This window comes from Saimiri boliviensis, chromosome 2 (assembly GCF_048565385.1).
Source record: "Saimiri boliviensis isolate mSaiBol1 chromosome 2, mSaiBol1.pri, whole genome shotgun sequence".
In the NCBI taxonomy this organism is placed as follows: Eukaryota; Metazoa; Chordata; class Mammalia; order Primates; family Cebidae; genus Saimiri; species Saimiri boliviensis.
Window position 1 is genome coordinate 143258576 of NC_133450.1, and position 23558 is coordinate 143282133.

The following is a 23558-nucleotide window of genomic DNA, read 5'->3' on the forward strand; positions in this document are numbered from 1 at the left end:
GTGTTGAGGTGACAGATTCGGGGCAAGTGTCTGTTGGGTTCCACGTGGTGTCAATGACAGAAGCCTGGTTTCCAGCCTATTAAAGTGCCCATAGTGCTTCATCTAACTTGGAGAAATGCTGCCCTGCAGATTGGAATGGACATACAGATGGGACAAAGGAAGTACAGGCAGCGGGACCCCTGGATCTCCACTGCCACGGGGCCGTCTCTCCAGGGTGGTTTGGCCCTGGACACTATGGGAGAAGCAGCAGTAGGAGACTCAGGTCCCTTCTAGCGCAAAGGCGAGAGCTGGACAAAGCAGCTTTGCTGTCTGTGCCTGGGGAGAGCAGAGTGCAGGCCGTGGTGTTCCCCTGGCCAGCTGTGAGGGCTGGCTGGAGGGCCTGGCCCATGTGTCTTTCCTCTCGTCCTGTCTCCCCCAGAGTGAAAACGCCAGTGAGGAAGCTGGTGAGGGTGAATATGTCAATCTGTATTCCTCTGGCCAGAGCAGCGAGGAGCTGGCTCCCCCTCGAGGAGTAAGTAACCTCGGGCGGCCTCCTGCATGTGGCCTGGCCTGGCGGGGCTTGGGCCCTGCCCTCCCGAGGCTGCTTCCCCCGCACCTGCTTCCACTGGGCTGAGCCCCTTCCTGGTTGCCAGCAGACTGGGCTCCCACAGCCTGGTGGGAGCCAGCTCAGCCCTTGGGAGAGGACGTGGCTTCCAGGTGGAAGTCTGCCCTTTGCTCCTGCTTCAGTGCGTGTGGTACTCATCAGAGTGTGGCCAGATGCGTCTTCTAGAAATCCTGGGAGCAGCATGGCGCGGGCCCCGACTGTGATTCCAGTTGCTTTTTCCAGGGTTCCTTCCTCCCTCTTCTGGCGTTGGCTTCATTTTCCATCCCTCATATAGAGGGAGGGACTCTTCTCCCCATGGGGCCTTTCAGACCCTCATCTCCCTCCTCCCCAGCATGTCCCATCGCTCTAACACTAACTGCTTCCGAGGAAGCAGTTCCATGGCTATGCACACCCCCTCCTGAGGGAGCCTCAAGGTACCCAACGTCAGCACCCTCGTGACAGTACCATCCCAGTTCCCAGCTGTCAAGGTACAGCGGTTCTATTGAGCAATCCACTTTCCAAGTTTTGCTTCAGCCAAACATGAGCAAATTCAAAAGCTTCACTCAAGTGGGACAAGTTCCTTGAAGGAGGCCCATGAGGGCTGGAAGACTCCCAGTGACCCACCAAGGCCGGACCCCGCCCATGAAGAGCTTGGTCACACCCGTTAAGGTGGTTCTCTCAGCAGGGTCCCTACAGGGGTTCAGAGGCCCACACAGAGCAAACCCTGTTTCAGGCATCAGTAAATTGTAGAACACTGAGGAGTGTTCACTCCAGTGGGATTTGCCCCTTGTCCGTGGGGGCTGTCCCCTCTGCTGACCTGTGCCTCTGGCACCACGCGGCTCAGCCTCCCCATGGTGAGTCCATGCCCAGGGAGAGGCTGGCTTTGCACAACTCTCTCCCTCCACCCGTGATGCTGCCAGGGCTCACTGGCTCACTGGCTCCTCACCTCGAAACACTCAACACTCTGTATTTGTGCTGCCCCAGTTCACCATCAGACCTCGGCAGCAGACCAGGGATGCTGGGCCATGTTGTCACTGAGCAGGGCCAGCCCAGGGACCCAAGAGGAAGCACGTCTGCTGGGGGAAGAGGAGACTGGCATCCCTGGGCCTGAGCAGCTGGCCTTGGGGTACTGAACCCGGTTGACCACTGCAGCCCTGAGGACTTCTTTAACTTTCAATTGGCAGAGTTTGGTTCATGACAGCAGGGCCCAGTGGTTAAGGGCACAGGCTTTGCAGGTAGATAGCCCTGGGTTCCGATCTAAGCTCTGCTGTTGACGAGCTGTGTGGTCTTGGGCAGGGTCCTTGACTTCTGGCCTCTGTGTGCATGGAGTGGGGAGACGATGGTGTTAGCTCACTGACGAAGTCAAGGAGAAGCAGGCAGACCTTGAGCCCAGCACCTGGCTGTGCTCTTGTGGAGTGGCTATGGTGACAGTCCTCTTTGAGGAGGTGGTTGAGGTGGCTTTGCCTAGGTTGGCAGCTAACAGATGTTCCAAATAGTGGCACCTTTCACTCTCTACAAAGGCCAGATGCTAGTCTCAAGGGCTTGTTTCCTGTGGTTAACGGCATTCATCGTTAATTCGTTCACATCTCAGATTGCTCCATAGGAACTTGCACTCCACAGCCACTTGCAGGCAGGAATGCTGGGAAGACAGAGCAGCCCCGCAGCGGGCCCCTGTCCAGAACTCAACACCCACTCCTCTTTCCAGGATCCACCGGCTGGGAAAGATGGACATCCCAGAGATCCCACGGCGGTCGGCAGCGTCCCTGGGAAGGATAGCAGAGACGGCAGTGAGAGGTAGGAAGTGGACCCAGAGGAGCTGGTCCCCCGAGAGCAGCACGTCCACTCAGTGAGGCCTGCCTGAGCGGCCCCTCCCAGCTGGCCCCTTGGCCTGAGGGTGTGTTTCAAGTTGAAACTCTTTCTTCCTTCTCTTGTCCCTTTTTTTCTTTTTTAGAGACAGGGTATTGATCAATCACCCAGGCTGGAGTGCAGCGGCACAGTCACAGCTCACTATAACCTTGAAATTCCTGGGCTCAAGCGATCCTCCCACCTCAGCCTCCCAGGTAGCTGGGACTACAGGCATGCACTACCACGCTTTTTGAGGTGGAGTCTCACTCTTGTTGCCCAGGCTGGAGTGCAATGGCGCAATCTCGGCTCACTGCAACCTCTGCCTCCCGGCTTCAAGTGATTCTCCTGCCTCAGCCTCCCAAATAGCTGGGATTATAGGCACCCGCCACCATGCCAGCTAATTTTTTGTATTTTTAGTAGAGACGGAGTTTCACTATGTTGCCTAGGCTAGTCACTAACTCCTGGCTTCAAGCAGTCCTCCCACATCAGCCTCCCAAAGTGCTGGGCTTACAGGCATGAGCCACTGTATCTGGCCCTCTTCCTTTTTTTTCCAGATTCTCAAATAATACATGCTCAGGGTAGAAACTGTTGAAAAGCATAGAAAACTGCAAAAAAGCAAGCAAAATCACTAATAATCCCACCCCTCAAAGGCCTTCACATCCAATTTGCCATTACTTCTTGATTGTTTGCACCTGTATCATCTGCCTTACAAACTACTCACGAGAGTCTTGTCTTTTTTTTCCCTTATTCTTGATTTTGGCCTCTTTCAAGTTGGTAGGAAATGTAAAAGATACCCCCCCTCCACCTACAAACTTATCGGGGACATTTCTGGATATATGTATGCATATTGCGTTGTAACAAAAATGTCTTGCATATCTTAATTTTTTGCAGCCAAGATCAGGAGCTGTGCATTGCATTTAGTCGTTATAGCTCTTTAGTGTCTTATAACATTTTTTTCAATATTAGCACAAACCAAACCTGGCCAAGTGTAGAAATATGTTAGTGAATTTCCCCAATATGCGCTTGTAAAATACGAACTGTGGGAGTTGCAAATCGGCCTTCCCACCTACAACTTCACATTGACTTCACTATGTTTCACATGTTCAAGCTTTTCTTCCTTCTTTAGGTCAAGCTTTAGCCACCTCTGGGGTCCTCGGTGACCTTAGAGCAAGGGTGTGCCCACCTGTCATCAGGGCTCAGCATGAATGCTTGAAGTGGCAGTTAATAAAGATAGCAAAACAAAGAAAAATAAATGAGGAAGAGTTGATGGGGACCTGTTGAAGAAGGCCACCTGCCCATCCTGCCTCCTGGCCACTCTCGTGCTCTCAGCTTTGTCTCTCTGACTTGTCTGCCCAGACTGAGGTTTCCCCAGGTGTGAAGCTAGGAATGATGAGGTTTCTAGGTTAATACCCGGAGCAGAGTGTGCGGGCCAAGCAAATGCAGCATGGGGGTGTGCCACCAGCTTCACTGGACCCCCAAGTGTCATCTTCAGAGTTCCAGATGGTTCTCGTGAAAGAGAAGGATGAACACTTTGACTGCTGAGAAACAATTATGGGATGTTGTCCTTCCACCAGGCTGGACATTGATGAGACGTGGAGCAAGGTTCTTCACAAGACTGGGCAAGGCCCACTCTGACCCATCCATGTGCTTTTACTCAAGGCACTTTTTTTTTTTTTTTTTTTTTTTTTTTTTTTTGAGACAGAGTCTCGCTCTGTTGCCCAGGCTGGAGTAGAGTGCTGCGATCTTGGCCCACTGCAGCCTCTGCCTCCCAGGTTCAAGCGATTCTTATGCCTCAGCCTCCAAGTAGCTGGGATTACAGGAGAGCACCACTATGCTCAGCTAGTTTTTGTATATTTAGTAGAGACTGGGTTTCATCATGTTGACCAGGCTCATCTCAAACTCCTTGACCTCAGGTGGTCTGCCCACCTCGGCCTCCCAAAGTGCTGGGATTACAGGCATGAGCCACCGTACCTAGCCTAAAGGCACATATTTTTGTATATCAGATACCTGGAGTTAAAATGTGACCTATGTAAGACTGGCCAGAATAAAAGAGGAATGTGGAAGAAAATGCCAGGGGAACACCAGGCATATCTATAGGCACAGCTTCCACTCCCCAGAACACCCGAAGCTTGGAAACACATCTTGGGCACCCCTGGTCATCCCACCTTCCCCTTTGTGCGGAATATCCTCTCCCAAACTTCAGCCAGCAGCTTGGGTTCAGTGCTGCAAGCCTCAGCTCACCATCCCATTCCAGAAGCCTCCCAGCCTTTAGACTAGGCCAGACCCCCTGCTTGTGCTCCTGGTACTCCTCTGGGCTTCCCCTCTCTCCGTGCTGCCATGATCATTTGTTTTAAATTCTGTCTCCAAAAAAAGAAAAAGACAGGCACAGTGGCTATAATCCTAACACTTTGGGAGGCCAAGGTGGGAGGATCACGTGAGTCAGGAGTCAAGACCAGCCTGAACAACATAGTGAGACCTTATCTCTACAACATGGACGGAATTACCCAGGCATGGTGGCTTGAGCCTGTAGTCCTCACTACTTGGGGGACTAAGATAGGAAGATGGCCTGAGCCCAGGAAGTCACTCCAGCCTGGGCTACAGAGGGAGATCCTTCTCAAAAAAACATACATAAATTCTGTCTCCTACTAGACTGAACCCTCAGGGACAAGAGGCTATGTCTGCTTGGTTCACAACTCTTTCTTAGTGCCAAGCAAAGGGTCCCGTGGTGAGTCGGTCCTTGGAGAAGACTTGGGGAGCAGCCTCAAGAACAATGCAGCTTGAGGCTTGCCCCTTTGCTTGCCCCTTTGCTCCTCCTCTCCCTAAATGCTGACTGTGCGGTGGACCTTGGCAGAAAGTGACTGAGACCATCACTCAAACAGTTTAATGGATCCTTTTTGTTTTCCCAGCGGAATCACTTCCGTGTACAGATGGGGCATCCGAGGCAGGAGGAAATGTCCTGTGTATGGCCACACAGCCAATCCGTAGCAGAGCTGAGGATCCAGTCCATAGTGATGTAGCTGCCATCGGGCAGGCTTGTTCGGGGAGCAGTTTCGAGCCCATGCACAGACCAGCACTGCCTTGGCCTCCAGGCCTCAGTTTGACACTTGCAACACAAACCACTTCTCCCTGCAGGGCCCCAAAGTCACCAGATGCTCTGGAGTCCGCTCAGTCAGAGGAGGAAGTGGATGAGCTGTCCCTCATCGACCACAGTGAAATTATGTCCAGGCTGACGCTCAAGCAGGAGGTGAGGACTTCACAGGCTGGGGTTTGGCAGCCTGGCCCCACAGAGGAGAGCACGTGGGGCTGAGGGGAATGTGATCTTGTCACAAGCAGAACAACCCCAAGAGGCTTCGAGACCAAGTCTCTCAATGCCCCTGCTGGGCCTCTGGGCTGTGGGCTCTGGAGGGGTAGTTTCCAGGGTAAGCATGCCATCTCCTTCTGATGCTTCTAGAAAGTGGTCTTACACAGGTCAAGTTCTGCAGCCTCTGTAGCCTCAGATGCCAGCACTCCTTAGCGGGTGGGGATGGAACCCATGTAAATGTTCTGCAGACAGAGCCTGTGGTCAGCCCTCACTAATGGGAAACTTTTTCTGTTGTTGAAAAAATAGCCCCACTGTAGCTTTAGCCTGGAAGACACCAGCTGGTGTCTCCCTGGGAGGCCAAGGCAGGGGAATGACTTGAGTCCAGGAGTTCAAGACCAGCCTGGGCAGCATAGCAAGACCCAGCTCTTTAAAAAAAAAGGAAAAAAGAAAAGAAAATTCAGGCCTGAATGCTGTGGATTCCCTGGTGCTATGTCTTGCCTGTAGAACCTTGTTGGTGAAAACAGGGCCCAAACCTGTGACAGTGAAGAGGAAGCTGGACCGGCAGTGCCCTGTCTCTCCCTCCTGCATGCAGTTCTAGAAGTGCAAAGAACAGCTTCATAAAGCAGCCTTGGCCTGCACCAGGAAGCAACTGTTTTGGGGCTTTGATTTGGTGACACGCAGACAAAAGGACAGATAGTGCCCTCTGCATACTCCGAGGCAAGGATATGCTGGCTCTGGCCGTGGCAGGGAGCAGCCTGGGAAGGTGTCTGCGCCTTGGGCTGTCACACACAGGCAGAGGAGGTGGTGGTGCTCACACGGCTGGGCCCTCTGCAGAGAGAAGTGTCATTTCATGATCCTTGCCATAAATTTCTTCCTTAAAATCAGGTCAGAGGCATTGCCCCAACTCCTAAGGGAAAACCCAAGACAATCTCAGACCTCTAGAGTCAGGAGATAAAATACCAAAACCTAAAAATAAAAATGTGGGTGAGTCTTGGAATGTGTGCCACAGCTGAGCAGACTGGTCCCGTCCAGCGTTACAGAGCAGGGAGCATTGAGGGGCCAGGGTGGAAACAGGCCTGGGGTGTTTTTCCTGGACCTCCTTTCCTGGCCCTGGTCACAGCTCTTTTTGGCTCTACACTGGGTGGCAGAAGCCTCTGTTTGCCCACCTGGAAGCAAGACTTGCTTCCTAATAGGTAGGTGGGTTGGTGGAAGGTGTGCAGTGTCAGATGTCATTAAACGTCTGTCTCTGTGATGCTGTGCTCTCCCCTAATGAAGGGTCTCGTGGGAGAACCAGTACCGATGCAAGAACTTCTGTTTCCACCTGGGGAGACAGATTTAGATTTAGGGCAGCTTGCCGCAGTTTTGGGGAACATGAGCATGCTTAGAAATAGTCCTGCTGCTGCCTCAACAGGCATCCTGGGCAAGGCTGAGGACTGTCTTGCCTCCCTCCCCGCCCTCCATGGAGTCCTACCTCGTCTCTGACTTGTGGTTTAGTGAGCAGGGAAAGATGGATGGTGCTATGTCCTCTGGCCCAAGTTGTGTGCTCAAAACAGTGACATGTCCTGGTGCCTTGGTGCCAGGGCAGCTTCCAGGCCATCCAGCTCCCAGACACGGTCCGATTTGTGCCTGTCACCAAGCACGAGGTGAGGTTGGAGGGCACCCCTGGCATTGCAGCTCAACCACACTGCTCCTGGGCCAAGGAGCACAGAAGGAGAGGGGACTTGGGGTCCCTGCAGTGCAGCATCTTGTCATCTCATTCCTGCCTGTTTCTTCCTAAACTGACTCTCTGAAGGCCATACTCTGCCTCATACCTTCCTGGGCTGTTTTCATTACAGGGTGATGACGGGCCAGACGTCCGCGGGGGATCTGGGGACATCTTATTGGTCCATGCTACTGAAACTGACAGGAAAGGTAGGGCGCCTTCACCACAGCGGCCTTTGTCTATGTCAGTGAGCTCACTAGATGGCTCATCCTGCCCCGGGTGCCACTCTGCCTCCTGTCCCCTCCTGGCAGCCAGCCCTGAGTAGGTCTGATCAGCAGTCCTGGTATGCCCGAGTCACAGCAGGGAGAGCCCACCTTGGGAGACAAGTAGATCGTGTTCAGCTCCAGGCATGTGTGGCGTCCATCCTCCACTGGACGTCTTGAATGATGGCATGTCACCCAGTACTACTAAACTTAAGATAACATGCAGGTACCTTTTGATTCCTTTCCTGACTGCTGAGTCACTCTGTTATTCCAGACTATTAGACTGGACTTCACTCACATACTCCACTAGAAAATTTTGGAAAGTTTGTTCTGTCCGGGAACCTTCAGTTCCATAGCAGCAGCATCACTTTCACAACACACAGCTGCCCCACCCCACCGCACATTCAGTGTGGTGACTGAGAGGGCTAGAAAAGCGGAGAGCGTCCCCTAATCCCTAAAATGTCCTGCTGGGTGGACTCAGCTGCCATTCCCAGTCATGTTCTGGAAAGGAGGTGCCAGTGACCTGGTAGGGTGTGGCCACCGCACCCTTCACTGCCTGCCCTCGAGAGGCCAGCGCCACCCAGCCGGCCAGCCTCTCCACATACTGCTTCTCTTTTTACATTAAAAAAAAAAATTATTTAGGGCCAGGTGCGGTGGCTCACACCATAATCCCAGCACTTTGGGAGGCCAAGGTGGGCAGATCACAAGGTCAGGAGTTCAAGACTAGCCTGGCCAACATGGTGAAGCCCCGTCTCTACTAAAAATACAAAAGTTAGCTGGGCTCGGTCGCAGGTGCCTGTAATTCCAGCTACTCAGAAGGCTGACGCCGGAGTCTCTTGAACCCAGGAGGCAGAGGTTGCAGTGAGCCGAGATGGCGGCATTGCACTCCAGCCTGGGTGACAGAGTGACATTCCATCTCAAAAAAAAAAAAAAAAAAATTATTTAAAAGATGATGTAAGAGCAATGGTGAGGTAAATTGTGGAGGGAATGAAAACACCCCCACCTTGAAATCCAAGCCCAGCCTGTTTCGTTTCTGTAAAGGACTCTGTCCCTGTGTTTCCACAGCAGGTTTCCCAAAACATGTGACCCAGGATGATTCGAGGAATTTCTGAATTATGAAACTAGTACTAAAAATACGTTTACATTACAAAAAATTAGAGAGAAAGAAGAGATGGCACTGTCCCACCCTCCCTTCACTGTCCCACCCTCCCTTCACTGTTCCCTCACCCTTTATGTGTTCCAGCCAGGGCGGGGCCCAGACCTGGAGATACTGCAGCCCAGCCGCAGCTGTGCGGTTGCAGGCTTGGAGGGCCCTGGGCTTCTCGTCCTGAGCCGACTCCACTTGGTGAAGCGGGGAGCGGTGCCCCTTGTGCAGATTACGTGCGGGAGCGCGAAACCTGCCCGGCATGTCAGCGGTGCTGGGTGTGTGATCAGCACCATCCGAAGCATAGCCCTTGCTTGGCTTCTCTGCAGTGAATACCCCTCTGTGCCTGACACACGGGGCTCCATCCTCAGCTGGGCACAGGAGCGACTTGCATTTCTTTTTTGTCCAGAGTGAAGGGCCGAAACGGGAGCTGGCTTCAGACCTCAGCTCCAAAGCGTGAACTCCACTGTCCTGTTGGGTGCAGCCACCTGTGCCCAAGACCAGAGCGGGCCCCGAGACAGGACAGCCCAAGAGGCTTCTGGCTTTTTTTGGAGTCTCACTCTGTTGCCAGGCTGGAATGCAGTGGCACAATCTCAGCTCACTGCATCCTCCACCTCCTGGGTTCAAGCAATTCTCCTGCGTCAGCTTCCCGAGAACCTGGGACTACAGGCATGCGCCACCATGCCCAGCTAATCTTTTGTACTTGTAGTAGAGACAGTGTTTCACCACGTTGGTTAGGATGGTCTCGATCTCTTGACCCTGTGATCCTCCCGTCTCGGCCTCTCAAAGTGCTGGGATTACAGGCGTGAGCCACCGTGCCTGGCCGGCTTCTGAACTTTGCTGGCTGGACCTGCTGAGAGGAGGCTCTGTGACGGCGGGAGGTTTGCGTGATTTGATTAGCAGAAGGGTTGGAGGCTGCACAGAACCAAGGTTGTACCTGGGAAGTATTATTGAGGCAGAAGCCATGGCTCCACTGGGAGGGGCGAACCACCTTGTGGCTGGTAACAAAGCTCCTTGGGTGGGTGCTTCCTACAAACCAGAGACTGCACCAGCAGCACAAGTGGCTGGGAGGCCCGCGGAGCCCAGCCTGCCGAGCAGGGCTTAGCAGGGAGAGGCCATGTGGGGGTGCTTTGTGGTCGCACAGCTCTGCTCTCAGGTATCAGGACCGCATGCGAGAGGGTCAGGTCAGCTTTGACCTCAGGCCTCAGCTTAGATCCTGTCTCTGCCTTGGCAGCTGTGTGCCAGACCTGTCACTTAGCCCCAGAGCTTCCGATTCCTTGGGAGGAAAAGGAGGGACAATTTGGGGGCTGACTTTTAGGGCTGTCAAAGAGACCAGGTGAGCCAGGGAACACAAAGTGCTCAGGGCTGTATTGAGAGTCATGTGAACACTAGAGGGATGGCACTGACTGCCTGTCCCAGAAGCCAAACTCTGACCCATCTGCCATAACCCAGGGCACAGCCGATGGGGGAGGGCTCTGGAATTGGGCAGATGTCGGCACAGACCCAGCCACACTGCATGCAGGCTGGGCCACACGTGGCCTCCTGCCTGGGCTCCTCCTCTCTCGGCGGGGTAACAGTCCTTTCTGTCTTCATGGCATTGCTCTGGGCATTGAAGGATGTGGCATGTGTTCAGGGCATGACCTAGTGCTCACCAGTGAGTCCCACAATGCACCCACAAAGGCCAGTCAACTTGGACCCTTTCTTCCAGAGGCAGGTGTGGGTCTGCGCTGGTCCTGTCTCTGCTTACTTGCCCAGACACTCTGAACAAAAATCCAAGCTTGACAGTTAACTGGATGGGTTTAGGAGCCCAGGAATGAGTCCAAGCATGGTGCAGATGGGCCCTGCTGTGATTCCCAGCCCTGAGCCTCTCACTGGCCCGGGCTGTACCTCTTCAGCCTATCCTTAGGACTCAAAACGTGGAATTGCCCCAGATTTTAGTGATTGGACCCTACCATTTAAAAGTCTGGCCAGGAGCAGCGGCAGTGTTGATAATCTCAACACTTCAGGGAGGCTGAGGTGGGTGAATCACTTGAGGCTAGGAGTTTGAGACCAGCCTGGCCAACATGGTGAAACCCCATCTCTACTAAAAATACAAAAATTAGCCAGGTGTGGTGGTATATGCCTGTAGTCCCAGCTACTCGGGAGGCTGAGGCAGGAGAATCGCTTAAACCTGGGAGGTGGAGGGTGCAGTGAGCCATGATCTCACCACTGCATTCCAGCCTGGGCAATAGAGTGAGACCCTATCTCAAAAAAAATTTTTTTTAAGTACTGCCTAGGATTTTCTTTCAGGATCCTGCTGACAAGTTTGAACAGATGATTTTCTTTGTGCCCGTGATGGCTAAGACCCTCCGAAGCATCAAGCCTTAGGACAGGCATTGCCTCTCAGAGTCTAATCCAGGGGTGGCTTCTACCTGGAACAGGCATGTCGCCAGGTTTTGATGTCTAAGGCAGGCATCACTTATCAGCCTAAGTGCCCTTTTCCACTGGGATCAGAGTTGGCCTCAGCTCCCACGGCACAGTTCCCCAGGTAGCACGTGGGTAGAAAGTGCCCATGAGATAAAACCCATTCGTGTTTCCCCTCTCTGACCTGCCATTCTGCTGTGAGAGATGGAGAGAGAGAACATGTGACTTCTCTGGGACATGCAGGCAGAGGCACCAGAGTGAGTTCCCGGGACCTTGGCCCCCTCACCCGTCGCACTCCTGTGCTGCCTCCTCTGCCTCTCTCAGAGCAAGGACTCAGATCCAGCCCAGCTCCCACCCCAGCCCTGTGCGCCCTGATGAGCAGCTTGCGTTGCTTTTCCCTCCAGATTTGGTGTTGTACTGCGAGGCCTTCCTGACCACCTACAGGACCTTCATCTCCCCAGAGGAGCTCATCAAGAAGCTGCAGTACAGATATCCTTTCCTGTTGACCCACAGCCCCTGCGCCACCAGCCTAGGAGAGAGAGGGGCCCTCTTGCCCCTTGGCCCTCATAGGGGAAGCCGAGCAGCATGTTGGGTGGCAGCGTGATTGAGGTGGGAACAGGAGCCCCATGCACCAAGGTTCCCACCCCTACCCTCCTGCATTCCAGCTTTGAGCTCAGGCAAGTTCTTCATCTCTGAAAGGGCTGAGTAAAACGATGTGAAAAGGCTGGAACGTAGTTGTGGTCATTGGATGATTCTAAAAAAGAATTAGGAAGAGGCCGGGCGCAGTGGCTCAAGCCTGTAATCCCAGCACTTTGGGAGGCCGAGGCGGGTGGATCACGAGGTCGAGAGATCAAGACCACCCTGGTCAACATGGTAAAACCCCGTCTCTACTAAAAATACAAAAAATTAGCTGGGCATGGTGGCGCGTGCCTGTAATCCCAGCTACTCAGGAGGCTGAGGCAGGAGAATTGCTTGAACCCAGGAGGCGGAGGTTGCGGTGAGCCAAGATTGTGCCATTGCACTCCCGCCTGGGTAACAAGAGCGAAACTCTGTCTCAAAAAAAAAAAAAAGAATTAGGAAGAACAGACATGCCCCAGAATGAGAGGGAGCGAGTGTGCCAGTCCTGCGGAAACCTCCGTGGTCCGCGCCTGCAGCTTCTCAGAGCTGAGCCCCAGGGCATTGGGCACAATGGGTACCAAGACTCAAATAGACAGCTCGGGGCTCAGCACAGCCCCTCCCCCGCAGCAGACCCTGCAGCCGCCACATCCACAACTGGAATGGGTTCCTGTCCCCAGATCTACCCCATGGGCCCATCCTCAGTAAATGTCACCCTCTGCAGTCATGGCTGAAGAGGACCCCAGGGGCTTGGAAGGACCCACTTGTAGTGCCCGTTGCCTCTTCAAGTCTGAACCTGCCCGCTGACCTGCAGCTGCTACTCCTGGAGGGCAGCCTGGGTCGGCCGCTCCTCAGCCACCTCTTAGCACATGGCCCACCGTTGCCATCTACTGGGCAACCGCCACCACCTGGGGCAGGAAGTCCGAGTCCTCCAGCGCCCCCACCCCTTCCTGTATGCCCAGAGCCTTCACTGCTTCTCCACTCGGGGTCTCCTGCAGACCTCCTGGCCTCCTGGTCTCCCCTCGTGGTGACTTTAGAACCCCTGATCTATCAAGATGAACGTGGACATCTTCCATTTGCGGAAACTTGGGTCCCTGGCAGGGTCTGTCACTCAGGGTGCCTGCTCAAAGGCCTGACTCAGTGAATAGCTGTCACTCACATGTGTCAAGGATTTGCTAGTCAGCTGCTCTATAACCATTTTGTAATACGTGTGTGTGTGTGTGTGTGTGTGTGTGTAAAATTACCATATTATACATGGGGCTACTGCTGTATAACTTCCTATTGTGTAATTGAGGAAACTGAGGCTCAGACACGGGAAGGATCTGACCCAAGTGACTGCTTGATGGGAGAGCGGCCATACGCCACTTGCCCCCCTGCTGCCAGTACTCAGGCTCTCAGCCTCTGCCCGGCTCAGCCATCGTGGAAATGTTGCAGCATCAAGGTCTAGGTCCGGCTGACTGGCAAACCTCCCAAGGTGTGAGCCAAGCCACTGTCCTGGTACGTTGCTCTGTCCTGAACCCCATGACATGGAAGGTCGTGGATCGCTAGAGAGTGAGGAGGAGAGTGTCGGAGAGGTCTGGAGTCACTGGTGAGCTCAACAGCCCGGCAGGAAACCCTGACTGCAAAACAGAGCCTGACCTTGGGGCATGAGCCAGAGATGGTTGGGTGCTTTAAGAGCTGCCCTGGACGCCGGGCGCGGTGGCTCAAGCCTGTAATCCCAGCACTTTGGGAGGCCGAGGCGGGTGGATCACAAGGTCAAGAGATCGAGACCATCCTGGTCAACATGGTGAAACCCAGTCTCTACTAAAAAATACAAAAAAAAAAATTAGCTGGGCATGGTGGTGCGTGCCTGTAATCCCAGCTACTCAGGAGGCTGAGGCAGGAGAATTGCCTGAACCCAGGAGGCGGAGGTTGCGGTGAGCCGAGATCGCGCCATTGCACTCCAGCCTGGGTAACAAGAGCGAAACTCCGTCTCAAAAAAAAAGAAAAAGAGCTGCCCTGGAGACAGGGAGCCGATGTGGAGCGTGCTGCAGCTTTGGGAAGAGAGGTCCAGCCCCGTGTCAAAGAGGCGACAGCTCTCCTGCAGAGCCCAGGGAGGCAGCCTCAGGATGGAAACTCACAGAAAGACTAGAGGGAGACACTTCTGGCCTGCACACCTGCCCCGGGGCCTGGGGTTTTGAGGGTGTTTGCTTTGGGCCCACCATTCTCTGCCTAAGGCTCAGCAAGGCATTCTCCACAGGTCCGTAATCTCACGGGCACTTCAGGGTCCTGGACAGTGCAGCAGAGATGGCCCAGCAGAAGAGGGCAGCAGTCAAGGGCATCCGAGTGCTCAAATCCTGGCTTTGCAGTTCTTCCACTGCACTAGTCCCATGCCCTCCTTTCTGGATCCCAGTGCTTCCCACACAGGGAGTCGGGCACATTGTAAGCACTCAGCAAGTGGTCGCCAGGAGGCAGCCCTCCACTCCCACCACCCCCAGCCAGCTATGTGGCTATTTCCTTAACCCGTGCTCCACATACGAGAAATTCTCTCCCTTTGCTGACACATTCAAGAAGCGCGTTAGCAAGAACACGTTCTTCGTGCTGGTGCGGGTGGTGGATGAGCTCTGGTGAGTGCTTCACCCTTGGGGTCCTGGGGCGGCCAGTGGGAAGGCAAAGGCTTCTTTCCACCTGCTTCTCCTGCCCACCAGCTCTGGGCAGAGCTGGCTCTTGCCTGCTTTATCTTGGTCCTTTGAGAGAATGGCCTATCAGCAATAGACCAAGGTGAGGTGGATGAGGTATCTCTCTAGCCCAGGCCCTGGATTTCCTCATGAGGTCCCTCCTGGACCCTCAGGAGAGAACCCACCCCACCCACCTGCTCCCATGGGTGTCTCAGGACCAGTCTTCAGCAGGCCATGCTCTCGACTGCCAGCCACGGTGGAGGCTGGAATGGGGGGGGCCGCCTCTCCCATATTCCTCAGCATTCCTGTGGCTGGCCATCTGATGGGCATGGCACTTGCCATATCCATTCTGCTAACAAGTCTCCATCAAGCGGGCTGCCTTCCTCCTGCTGGGGGAGATGACCATGGTCAGTGGCCGTGCAGCTGGGAGACGGCCACGTGTGGACAGTGCTTAGCAGGGCAGGTTGGGGAGCATCCTTCAGGCATCTAATCTGAGAGGCCAGGAAATCTTGGCATCTCATCACCCAATGGGAGCAATAGCTTCCCAGGGCGGGATTCATGTGGGATTTGTCTCTGCAGTTAAGCCCCAGCAGAGTCCCTGGTGCTTATCCACTCTGAGGCTCAGATGGCTGTTTAGTGCATGGCAGGAGCTTATGCCCTCCAAGAACACAGGCAGCCATCTCAGGCTCTCGTCTCCTGCCCTCTTCCCATGAGAAGTTTCCCAGTTCTGTGCTGGTCACAATCACATACGCTTTGTATATCCCGAGGCAAAGCCAGACTCTGCCTGGGCCTTGTATTCCTGCCCCTCACCTTGTGCCCTTTGGCCCTTCAGCCTGGTGGAGTTGACAGAAGAGATCCTGAAGCTGCTGATGGAACTGGTCTTCCGCCTGGTGTGCAATGGGGAGCTGAGCCTGGCCCGCGTGCTCCGGAAGAACATCCTGGACAAGGTGGACCAGAAGAAGCTGCTCAGGTGTGCCACCTCCGGCCAGCCCCTGGCGGCCCGGGGAGTAGCAGCCAGGTGAGGAGCCCTCCTCTCCAGCCCCGCCTCTTTCCCAGGAGCCATGCCTTTCTCTTTTTACCCTCCCTCACTGCCAGCCCCACAGCCCTATCCCGGTTCTGCACAGGCCCTTTGATGATGCCTTAGGGACAGCCCCATGAGTTCCTGGGGGCTGGGCCTCTTCTCCAGGAGGCACATACTGGGTGGTGATCCCCTTGTTGCCACGAAGTGGGCAGCAGGGCAGGGGGCTTCATAGGACAGGGCAGAGGTGCACACACCCAGGGCTGTGGTCACTTGTGGGTTGTCCCAGCACAAACATGGCCATGGTTGATGCTAGCCCAGCCGCCCTGGGCCACCCTGGCCATCCCTAAGAACCTGTGTAAATGTTCCTGTCTGTGGCCCATCCCCTCTACCTGACAGTGTCATTTGCAGCTACAGATGTCTGTTGAATAGTGAGCTTCTTCTCAGCTAAGTTTAGCCTTTGTTTCTCTGGCATCCTCTCTGTTCTTGCTGGCCACCCAGAAGCAAGGTCCAGCAGTGAGTGAGCATTCCCTGGCATCTCAGCTGTCCATAAGCTCACGAGGGAAACTCAGGCTCCTGATTCCAGAAGCTGCTGGACACACCCAGCAGAAATGGGTGAGAAAGGCAGACAGTGCCATCCCAGAGAGAAGCATGAGGCCCATAGGGTCCCAGAGAGCCCTTTGGGGCTTTCCCACCCCATAGCCTCCACTCTCCTGCTGTCCAGAGAGGCTCTCCTGCTCTGACACCTGCAGCCGGAGCCTGCTCAGCTCTCCCCACTGCCCTCCCCACCCCTGATGACTCTTCTCATGCCTCTGTCTTCCAGGCCGGGGACCTTGCATGACTTTCATAGCCATGAGATAGCAGAGCAGCTGACACTGCTGGATGCCGAGCTCTTCTATAAAATAGAGGTATTTTATAGTGGTCCCTGAATGAGAGAAACCCCCATCATGGGAAAGCCGGCGGCTCCACCTCCGTCTGGCTTCTTTCCTTTTGCAGATTCCTGAGGTTTTGCTTTGGGCAAAAGAGCAGAATGAGGAGAAGAGCCCCAACTTGACCCAGTTCACGGAGCACTTCAACAACATGTCCTACTGGTAAGAGGCGCCCAGCGCCAAGCCTGTTGCTCTGGATGGCGGCACGACTGGATGGGCTCTGCGTATTCTTCTGTGGGGAGCATGAATGGTAGGGGAAGGAGCTGCCTCTTTCATTCCTCTCAGCTCCTGGAGGCCCCGTGAGCATTCCCCATGAACGGTTGGCAGAGGAAGGGGTAGGGACGGGACAGGGCTTGCTGGAAGTGGCCACCTGGTCGAGGAGGCTCAGCGGGGAAGAGTGCCAGGGTCGAGGAGCGGTGTCTGCCGTAGGTGGTACTGGGAGGGGTGTCGAGTTTGCCCTTCTGCCCTTGTCACTGCCAGGCCATGTCAGGTTGACACTCACACTGGCTCTGCCTGACAGGGAACACTTAGCAAAGGAGTGGGTTCTGTTAATGTTTATATTTAGTCTTTATTTCTTAAAGCAAAATGAATCCCAGTAGTGTGTTTATAAACCAGAGCTCTTGTCTCTTCAAGAGGCGACAAAGCCCCCACAGCAGCTCAGCATCAGGCAGGACCTCTCAGAGCTCTGCAGCTGTGCCACCCCCACTAGCCCACTCTTGTTGCCGGGAGAATGGCTGATGTATTTTAAAGGCCCCGAGGTCATCTCCCCTTTACCTACCTTCCCCCCACAGCACACCATCCTGGGGAAAACATGTTTAGCTGTGGCAACCAGACATCCAGCGTAGGGTTTTACCCAACAGGATGTGGTTTCTGGGGCAGACGGAAGCTGCACATAGCCCCAGGCCTGGCTCTGACACCAGCCTCTGGCCTGGTGCAGGAAGCTCAGGGGCACACTCCACAGAGCCTGGCTGCCCAGAGGTGCAAGCGTGGTGGCTCATGCCTATAGTCCCAGGACTCTGGGAGGCCAAAGCAGGAAGATCACTTGAGCGTAGGAGTTCAAGACCAGCTGGGCAACATAGAGAGACCCCGTCTCTACAAAAAATTAAAATTAGCCAGGTACAGTGGTCCATGCCTATAGACTCAGCTACTTGGGAAGCTGGGGCAGGAGGATTAGTTCAGCCCAGGAGTTCAAGACTACGTGAGATATATTCACAGCCCTGGGCAATAGAACAAGACCCTGTCTCAAAAAAAGGAGGAAGCAGCCATGCAAAGTGCAGCATCTCCTCCAGGTGACCCTAGTGGTGGCCCCTGGGAAACCACAGGAAGTTGAGCCCAGCGTGGCGTCCCTGCTGCACACATGGCACAGATGACACTGGCCTTTGGCTTCAGTCTCAGCTTTTAGTTGCTACTAAGGTTCTGAGAGCTTCCTTCCCTCATGGCTGGCAAAGGTGACGGTGACATCTTACCTCATGTGCCAGCTGGTCTCCCCGAGCCAGTCCTGCACCACACAAGGAACTTTCCCAGCCCCATGGTACTTGGGGTCCGTGCTCATCAGGAAAAGCTCTGCTTTGATCCTCCCGCACTCACCTGCAGATTCAAAGTCCCCTTCAGGCCTTCACCAGATTTGTTGTCTCCGGATTTCCTTATGGTGTCTTATCTCTGTCCCCGGATGCTATGAGCTCCTGGAGAGCAGAAACTAGGTCTATACCTGGGGCAGCCTGCAGGTACTCAGTAGGGGTGGGCTCATGGCCACTGGCATGGGGGTCATATAGGTCCTGTCTCCACCAGGACCCCTGGGGCCTGCAGGGACCAGTCAGCTCAGCTGTTTCTTTTTCTCTTGCTCCATGCAGGGTCCGGTCAATAATCATGTTACAGGAAAAGGCCCAGGACAGGGAACGGCTGCTCTTGAAGTTCATCAAGATCATGAAGGTAATGGTGGCCAGGTCCTCCCCAGACCCCCGTCAGTCCCTGCACGGGGAGCTTGGGACTGGCCTGCCCTCCCTCCTGCCCTTCCCCCGGCCCTCCCTCTTGCCCTTCCCCTGCCCTCCCTCCTGCCTTCCCTCCTGCCTTCCCTCCTGCCCTCCCGCCTGCCCTTCCCCCTGCCCTCCCTCCTGCCCTTCCCCCTGCCCTCCCTCCTGCCCTTCCCCCTGCCCTCCCTCCTGCCCTTCCTCCTGCCCTTCCCCCTGCCCTCCCTCCTGCCCTTCCCCCTGCTCTCCCTGCTGCCCTCCCTCCTGCCTTTCCCCCTGCCCTCCCTCCTGCCCTTCCCCCTGCCCTCCCTCCTGCCCTTACCCCTGCCCTCCCTCCTGCCCTTACCCCTGCCCTCCCACCTGCCCTTACCCCTGCCCTCCCTCCTGCCCTCCTGCCTGCCCTTCCCCCTGCCCTCCCTCCTGCCTTCCCTCCTGCCCTTCCCCCGCCCTCCCTCCTGCCCTTCCCCCTGCCCTCCCTCCTGCCTTTCTCCCTGCCCTCCCTCCTGCCCTTCCCCCTGCCCTCCCTCCTGCCCGTCCCCCCTGCCCTTCCTCCTGCACTCCCGCCTGCGCTCACAGCACCGCCCCTCTCTCGGCAGCACTTGCGGAAGCTGAATAACTTCAACTCCTACTTGGCCATCCTCTCCGCCCTGGACTCAGCGCCCATCCGCAGGCTGGAATGGCAGAAGCAGACTTCAGAAGTGAGTGGCCTTGGGGCGTGGGTGGAGGGAAGCTGGTAAGGGAGCACCAGCCGTGGCAGAAGGTGCTCCAACTGGAGTGAAGGCTGGGGCCTAGGCCCCTGCTCTGCCACCAACTGCTGTGTGGCCAGGACAGCTGCCCTCCCACCTCAGTTTCCTGTCTCTGATCCTGTCTTCAGGCCCCACGAGGCTTCGAGGTTGGTTCTGGAGTGATCACGTTCTGGTGTTCTGCTGCCACCCAGCAGGCCCATCTCTAGGTTCCCGCTTCCCCTGCCCCTGCCTCTCTTCAGCCCATCCTTCTGAAGGGTCTGCTTCAGGCCAGGCCCCGCTGGTTAAGTGCGAAAAGAAGGGTGGGCAGGTTGGCCAGCCTGGAGGAAGTGTCACTCATGCCACCACCCATAGAGGAAGAGGAGTTTCCTGGGAAGGGAAGAGAATCAAAGGGGATAAAAGAATGCACAGCCAGAAGTAGGTGGGGGCTCAGCATCCCCAGAGACAGGAGGAGGCCAGGGGGCCACATCCCCGGGGCAGACCAGCTCTGGGTCACAAGAGCCTCAGGAGGCCTGGTGAGGCGTGGGACCTTTATCCTGTGGAGGGAAACAGTATTGCAAATGGGGGCAAAACCCATAGCTTTGAGTGTCAGCCAGGCCATCCAGGGGTCGTGTCAGGGACCCAAGTTCAGGCAGGCCACCCAGGGATTGTATCACGAACCCAGGTATGACCCAGGCCATTCAGAGGTTCTGTCAGGGACCCGAGTGTGACCCAGGCCACCCAGAGGTCATGTCGGGGACCCAGGCCACCCAGGGGTCATGCCAAGGTCCTGATTGTCAGCCAGGCCACCCAGGGGTTGTGCCGGAGACCCCAGTGTCAGCCAGGCTACCCAGGGTCTTCTCGCTCAAGCCCATGTTCAGGGATGGTTGTAAGCTAGTGTGTGTGGAGAGGTGGGAATTGACATGGCCTCTCTGCCTGGGGGTCCTGAGGAGGCAGCACTTCAGGGAGCGGCACCTAACAGGAGAAGAGGCTGGAGAGGGGCCTTCTGAGCAGGGGCAGGGCTGGCTGAGTCTCCTGGGTGGCAGCTCCCTGCCCCTGCAGGAGGAGAGAAGCCGCCCAGCTATGCAGAAGGCAAGGTTGCATGCTGTCTCTGGTTGGTCCCCCAAGTGCAGGGCAGAGCAAATGCAGCTCCGAGCCAGGAGTGACGCTACTCAGAGTATACCTGAGAGGCTCCTCTGGCTGCACTACCTAGTAGGGCCGGGCAGGAGCCCATCTTCCAGGACGTCATACACACATGGATGCTGGCTCCCCAGGCACAATGAGTACCATGGGGTGTTTCTCCACAAAAGGGCCTCAAGTCCCCCTGTGACCAGAGGTTGAGCTGACACTCATTGAAAAGGACAGAGTCCCTGCCAGCCAGGGCCTAGGCCCAGGCCTGCACCTGCCTGGGTGTTTGCGGGTGGTGGGGCCTGCGGGTGGTGGGGCCTGTGGAGGTGGACAGAGGGTGGGTGACTGTCCAGTTAGCGAGGAGGACCAGGGCTCTGCCCCAGCATTGCGCCGGCACTCGCTAACCCCTGTCCTGCCTTGTCCTGCCAGGGCCTGGCTGAGTACTGCACGCTGATCGACAGCTCGTCCTCCTTTCGAGCCTACCGGGCCGCCCTCTCGGAGGTGGAGCCTCCGTGCATCCCGTACCTGTGAGTAGCAGCCCTTCCAGGCCCCCAGCCCTGCCTGCGTTTGCCTCCATTGCTCTGGGGAAGATGTGTCAAGCTCCCACAGAGAAATCCTAATTTAGGGGTTCCCAACAGAAACATTTATACTTCCGTTTTACTTTAAGCTTTAACAGTAAAATGTACTTCTTGTAATATAATTTAAACAGAAAAGAAGGGCTCAGGTGAAGTATACAAGTTCTCCTTCCCCAGCCGCACTCTCATTTCCTTCTGTTACCTGCCCGTGAGCATGTGCCACCATGCTTGTGGCAGATGTGTGGCTCCTCTCCCTTCACATGGCATCACACGGTATTCCAGCGGTCCTCACACTTGGCTGAGCATTAGAACAACCTGAGGATCCACAGCCACCCAAGAACCTTGAGAGCCTTGGTGTAAAGAAGTTCAGAAAGTGCTTCCTGAGTGTGGACCATGGGATGGAGAGAAACGTGTTTCATAGAAAAGGAACGCAGCTGAATAACCAAAGCCAAACAGTGTCTGTTGCAGGATTTAGGAGAGCCTTTAGTCTACTAGTAAACTCTAAGACTCTCCAAGAGACCAAAAACTCAGCAGCATCCCAGGGCTGAGTGTTCAATGGCACATCCCTTATGGTTAGGGCTGCCCTCAAGGCCTCAACCCTGAGAGATACAGATCCCCAGACTTTCTGCTCCAAGCGCTAACAGTCTTTCCCACTTTGGCCCCACATCTGCTCCCTCAAGCTGAGTTCTCCCTGAGTGGAGGAACTGCCCCCGTCTTTTCTCGTCTGGCCTGAAGGCCTCTGCGGTCAGAAGCACCTATTAAGTTACTACACCTCGTTTGTTTGTTTGTGACCGAGTCTCACTCGGCTGGAGTGCAGTTCTCGGCATGATCTCGGTTCAGTGCAACCTCTGCCCCCTGAGTTCAAGCGATTCTCCCACCTCAGCCTTCTGGGTAGTAGCTGAGATTACAGGCGTGTGCTACCATGCCAGGCTAATTTTTTTTTTGTTTGTTTGTTTTTTGGTTTTTTTTTTAGTAGAGATAGGGTTTCACCATATTGGCCAGGCTGGTCTCGAACTCCTGACCTCAGGTAATCCACCTGCTTTGACCTCCCAAAGTGCTGGGGTAACACACATGAGCCACCGTGCCCGGCCTGTTTCTTTGTTTAATAAAGACAGGATCTTCTGTCACGCAGGCTGGAGTGCAATGGTGCAATCATAGCTCACTGCAGCCTTGAACTCGGGCCCAAGGAATCTTCCCACATCAGCTTCATTAGTAGTGGGGATTACAGGCACACACCACCATGCCCAGCTAATGTTTGTATTTTTCATAGGGATGAGGTCTTGCTATGTTGCCCAGGCTGGTTTCAGGTTTCAAACTCTTTTTTTTTTTTTTTTTTTTTTTTTTTTTGAGACGGAGTTTTGCTCTCGTCATCCAGGCTGGTGTGCAGTGGTGCAATCTTGGTTCACTGCAACCTCTGCCTCCCAGGTTCAAGTGATTGTCCTGCCTCAGCCTCCCTAGTAGCTGGAATTACAGGTGTGCAACACCATGCCTGGCTCATTTTTTTTTGTATTTTTAGTAGAGATGGAGTTTCACCATGTTGGCGAGGCTGATCTTGAACTCTTGACCTCAGGTGATCCTCCAGCCAGCCTCAGCCTCCCAAAGTGCTGGGATTACAGGTGTGAACCACTGCGCCTGGCCTAGCTGGTCTCAAGCTCTTGGGCTTAATCCTCCTGCCTCAGCCTCCTATAGTACTAGGATTACAGGCATGAGCCATCGCCCCCAGCCTACCACACCTGTTAATAAAAGGAGATCTCTGCCCCAGCCTCCTGGTTTGAGCTTTGTAATTTTTTTACTGCTCATTTGTTAATTTTGCTTTAGCAGCCCACAGCTCTGCCCATGTGGGTTGAGCCCTGGCAGCGATGTCTCCCTCAGGCTCCTCATCAGCTGCACTGGCTTCTGAGGGGCCCAGCAGCTGCTTGTGGAGCCAGAGGCCAGAGGCCGTGAGGCAGGAGCTCGTTCTAGGAAAGACAGACACCCCAGACTGGCTCTTTGGTTTGCTCTGGGGTGTTGAAGCAGCAAGGGCTGGAGTCATGTGTCAGGTGCTAGGACTTGCAGTGAGGAGCTGCCAAACCAACCCCTCTCCATAGCAGTAACGGGCTTCCTCACCCATCCTCCCAGGGGGCTGATCCTACAGGACCTGACCTTCGTCCACCTGGGAAACCCCGACTACATCGACGGGAAAGTGAACTTCTCCAAGCGGTGGCAGCAGTTCAACATCCTTGACAGCATGCGGCGCTTCCAGCAGGCGTGAGTACCATGTGGGGAGGGCTGGGCAGGGCTGAGCCCCAGGTCACATACAAGGAGGGACAGCCTGGGACGCCGGGGGAGGGGGAACCACAGAGGACCCAGGGCCCTCCCACCTGCTGAGTCCTGGCCCTTACAGTTTCGGCCAGGATGACTTGAGAACATGCCCACCAGGCTCTGTGCCCTGGCTGGCCCTGGGCCTGGGCCCCGTGATAGCACAGCACATCCTCCCATTTTACACACCAGAAGCTGGTGCCCCCCTTGCTGTGAGAAGGGCCTGACAAACCCTGGCCTGCCTGACTCAGGCACCAGAGCTCCCCCAGATCGGTCCCAGGCATGCATTGTTGAGGGCAGTGGGGTCACCTGGGGCCCCTTCACTGTGAGTAGCTCAGCCTTAGGGCCCTGTTTGTGCTCCATGTGCTGGTGGTACCATCTCTGAGTGCTGGTGTCCCCCTCTGTCAC

At 55.3% G+C, this 23558-nt stretch overlaps 1 protein-coding gene across 21 annotated transcripts in view; it reads left to right on the plus strand.

Moving 5' to 3' along the window:
* Positions 1-23558, plus strand: part of RAPGEF1 (Rap guanine nucleotide exchange factor 1) — a 157810-nt gene that overhangs the window by 131306 nt on the left and 2946 nt on the right. For 12 of the 21 annotated variants that reach the window (XM_039461291.2, XM_039461292.2, XM_039461296.2 and 9 more), the window contains 13 exons: positions 419-511; positions 2289-2377; positions 5561-5672; positions 7565-7640; positions 11646-11730; positions 14370-14462; positions 15346-15531; positions 16355-16439; positions 16528-16622; positions 18311-18389; positions 19024-19125; positions 20707-20804; positions 22971-23099. In XM_039461291.2, coding sequence (XP_039317225.1) covers positions 419-511; positions 2289-2377; positions 5561-5672; positions 7565-7640; positions 11646-11730; positions 14370-14462; positions 15346-15531; positions 16355-16439; positions 16528-16622; positions 18311-18389; positions 19024-19125; positions 20707-20804; positions 22971-23099 — 1322 coding nt within the window. The remainder of the gene's footprint in view (positions 1-418; positions 512-2288; positions 2378-5560; positions 5673-7564; positions 7641-11645; positions 11731-14369; positions 14463-15345; positions 15532-16354; positions 16440-16527; positions 16623-18310; positions 18390-19023; positions 19126-20706; positions 20805-22970; positions 23100-23558) is intronic. The other 9 variants (XM_039461302.2, XM_039461303.2, XM_039461293.2 and 6 more) reach the window with 1 other exon arrangement.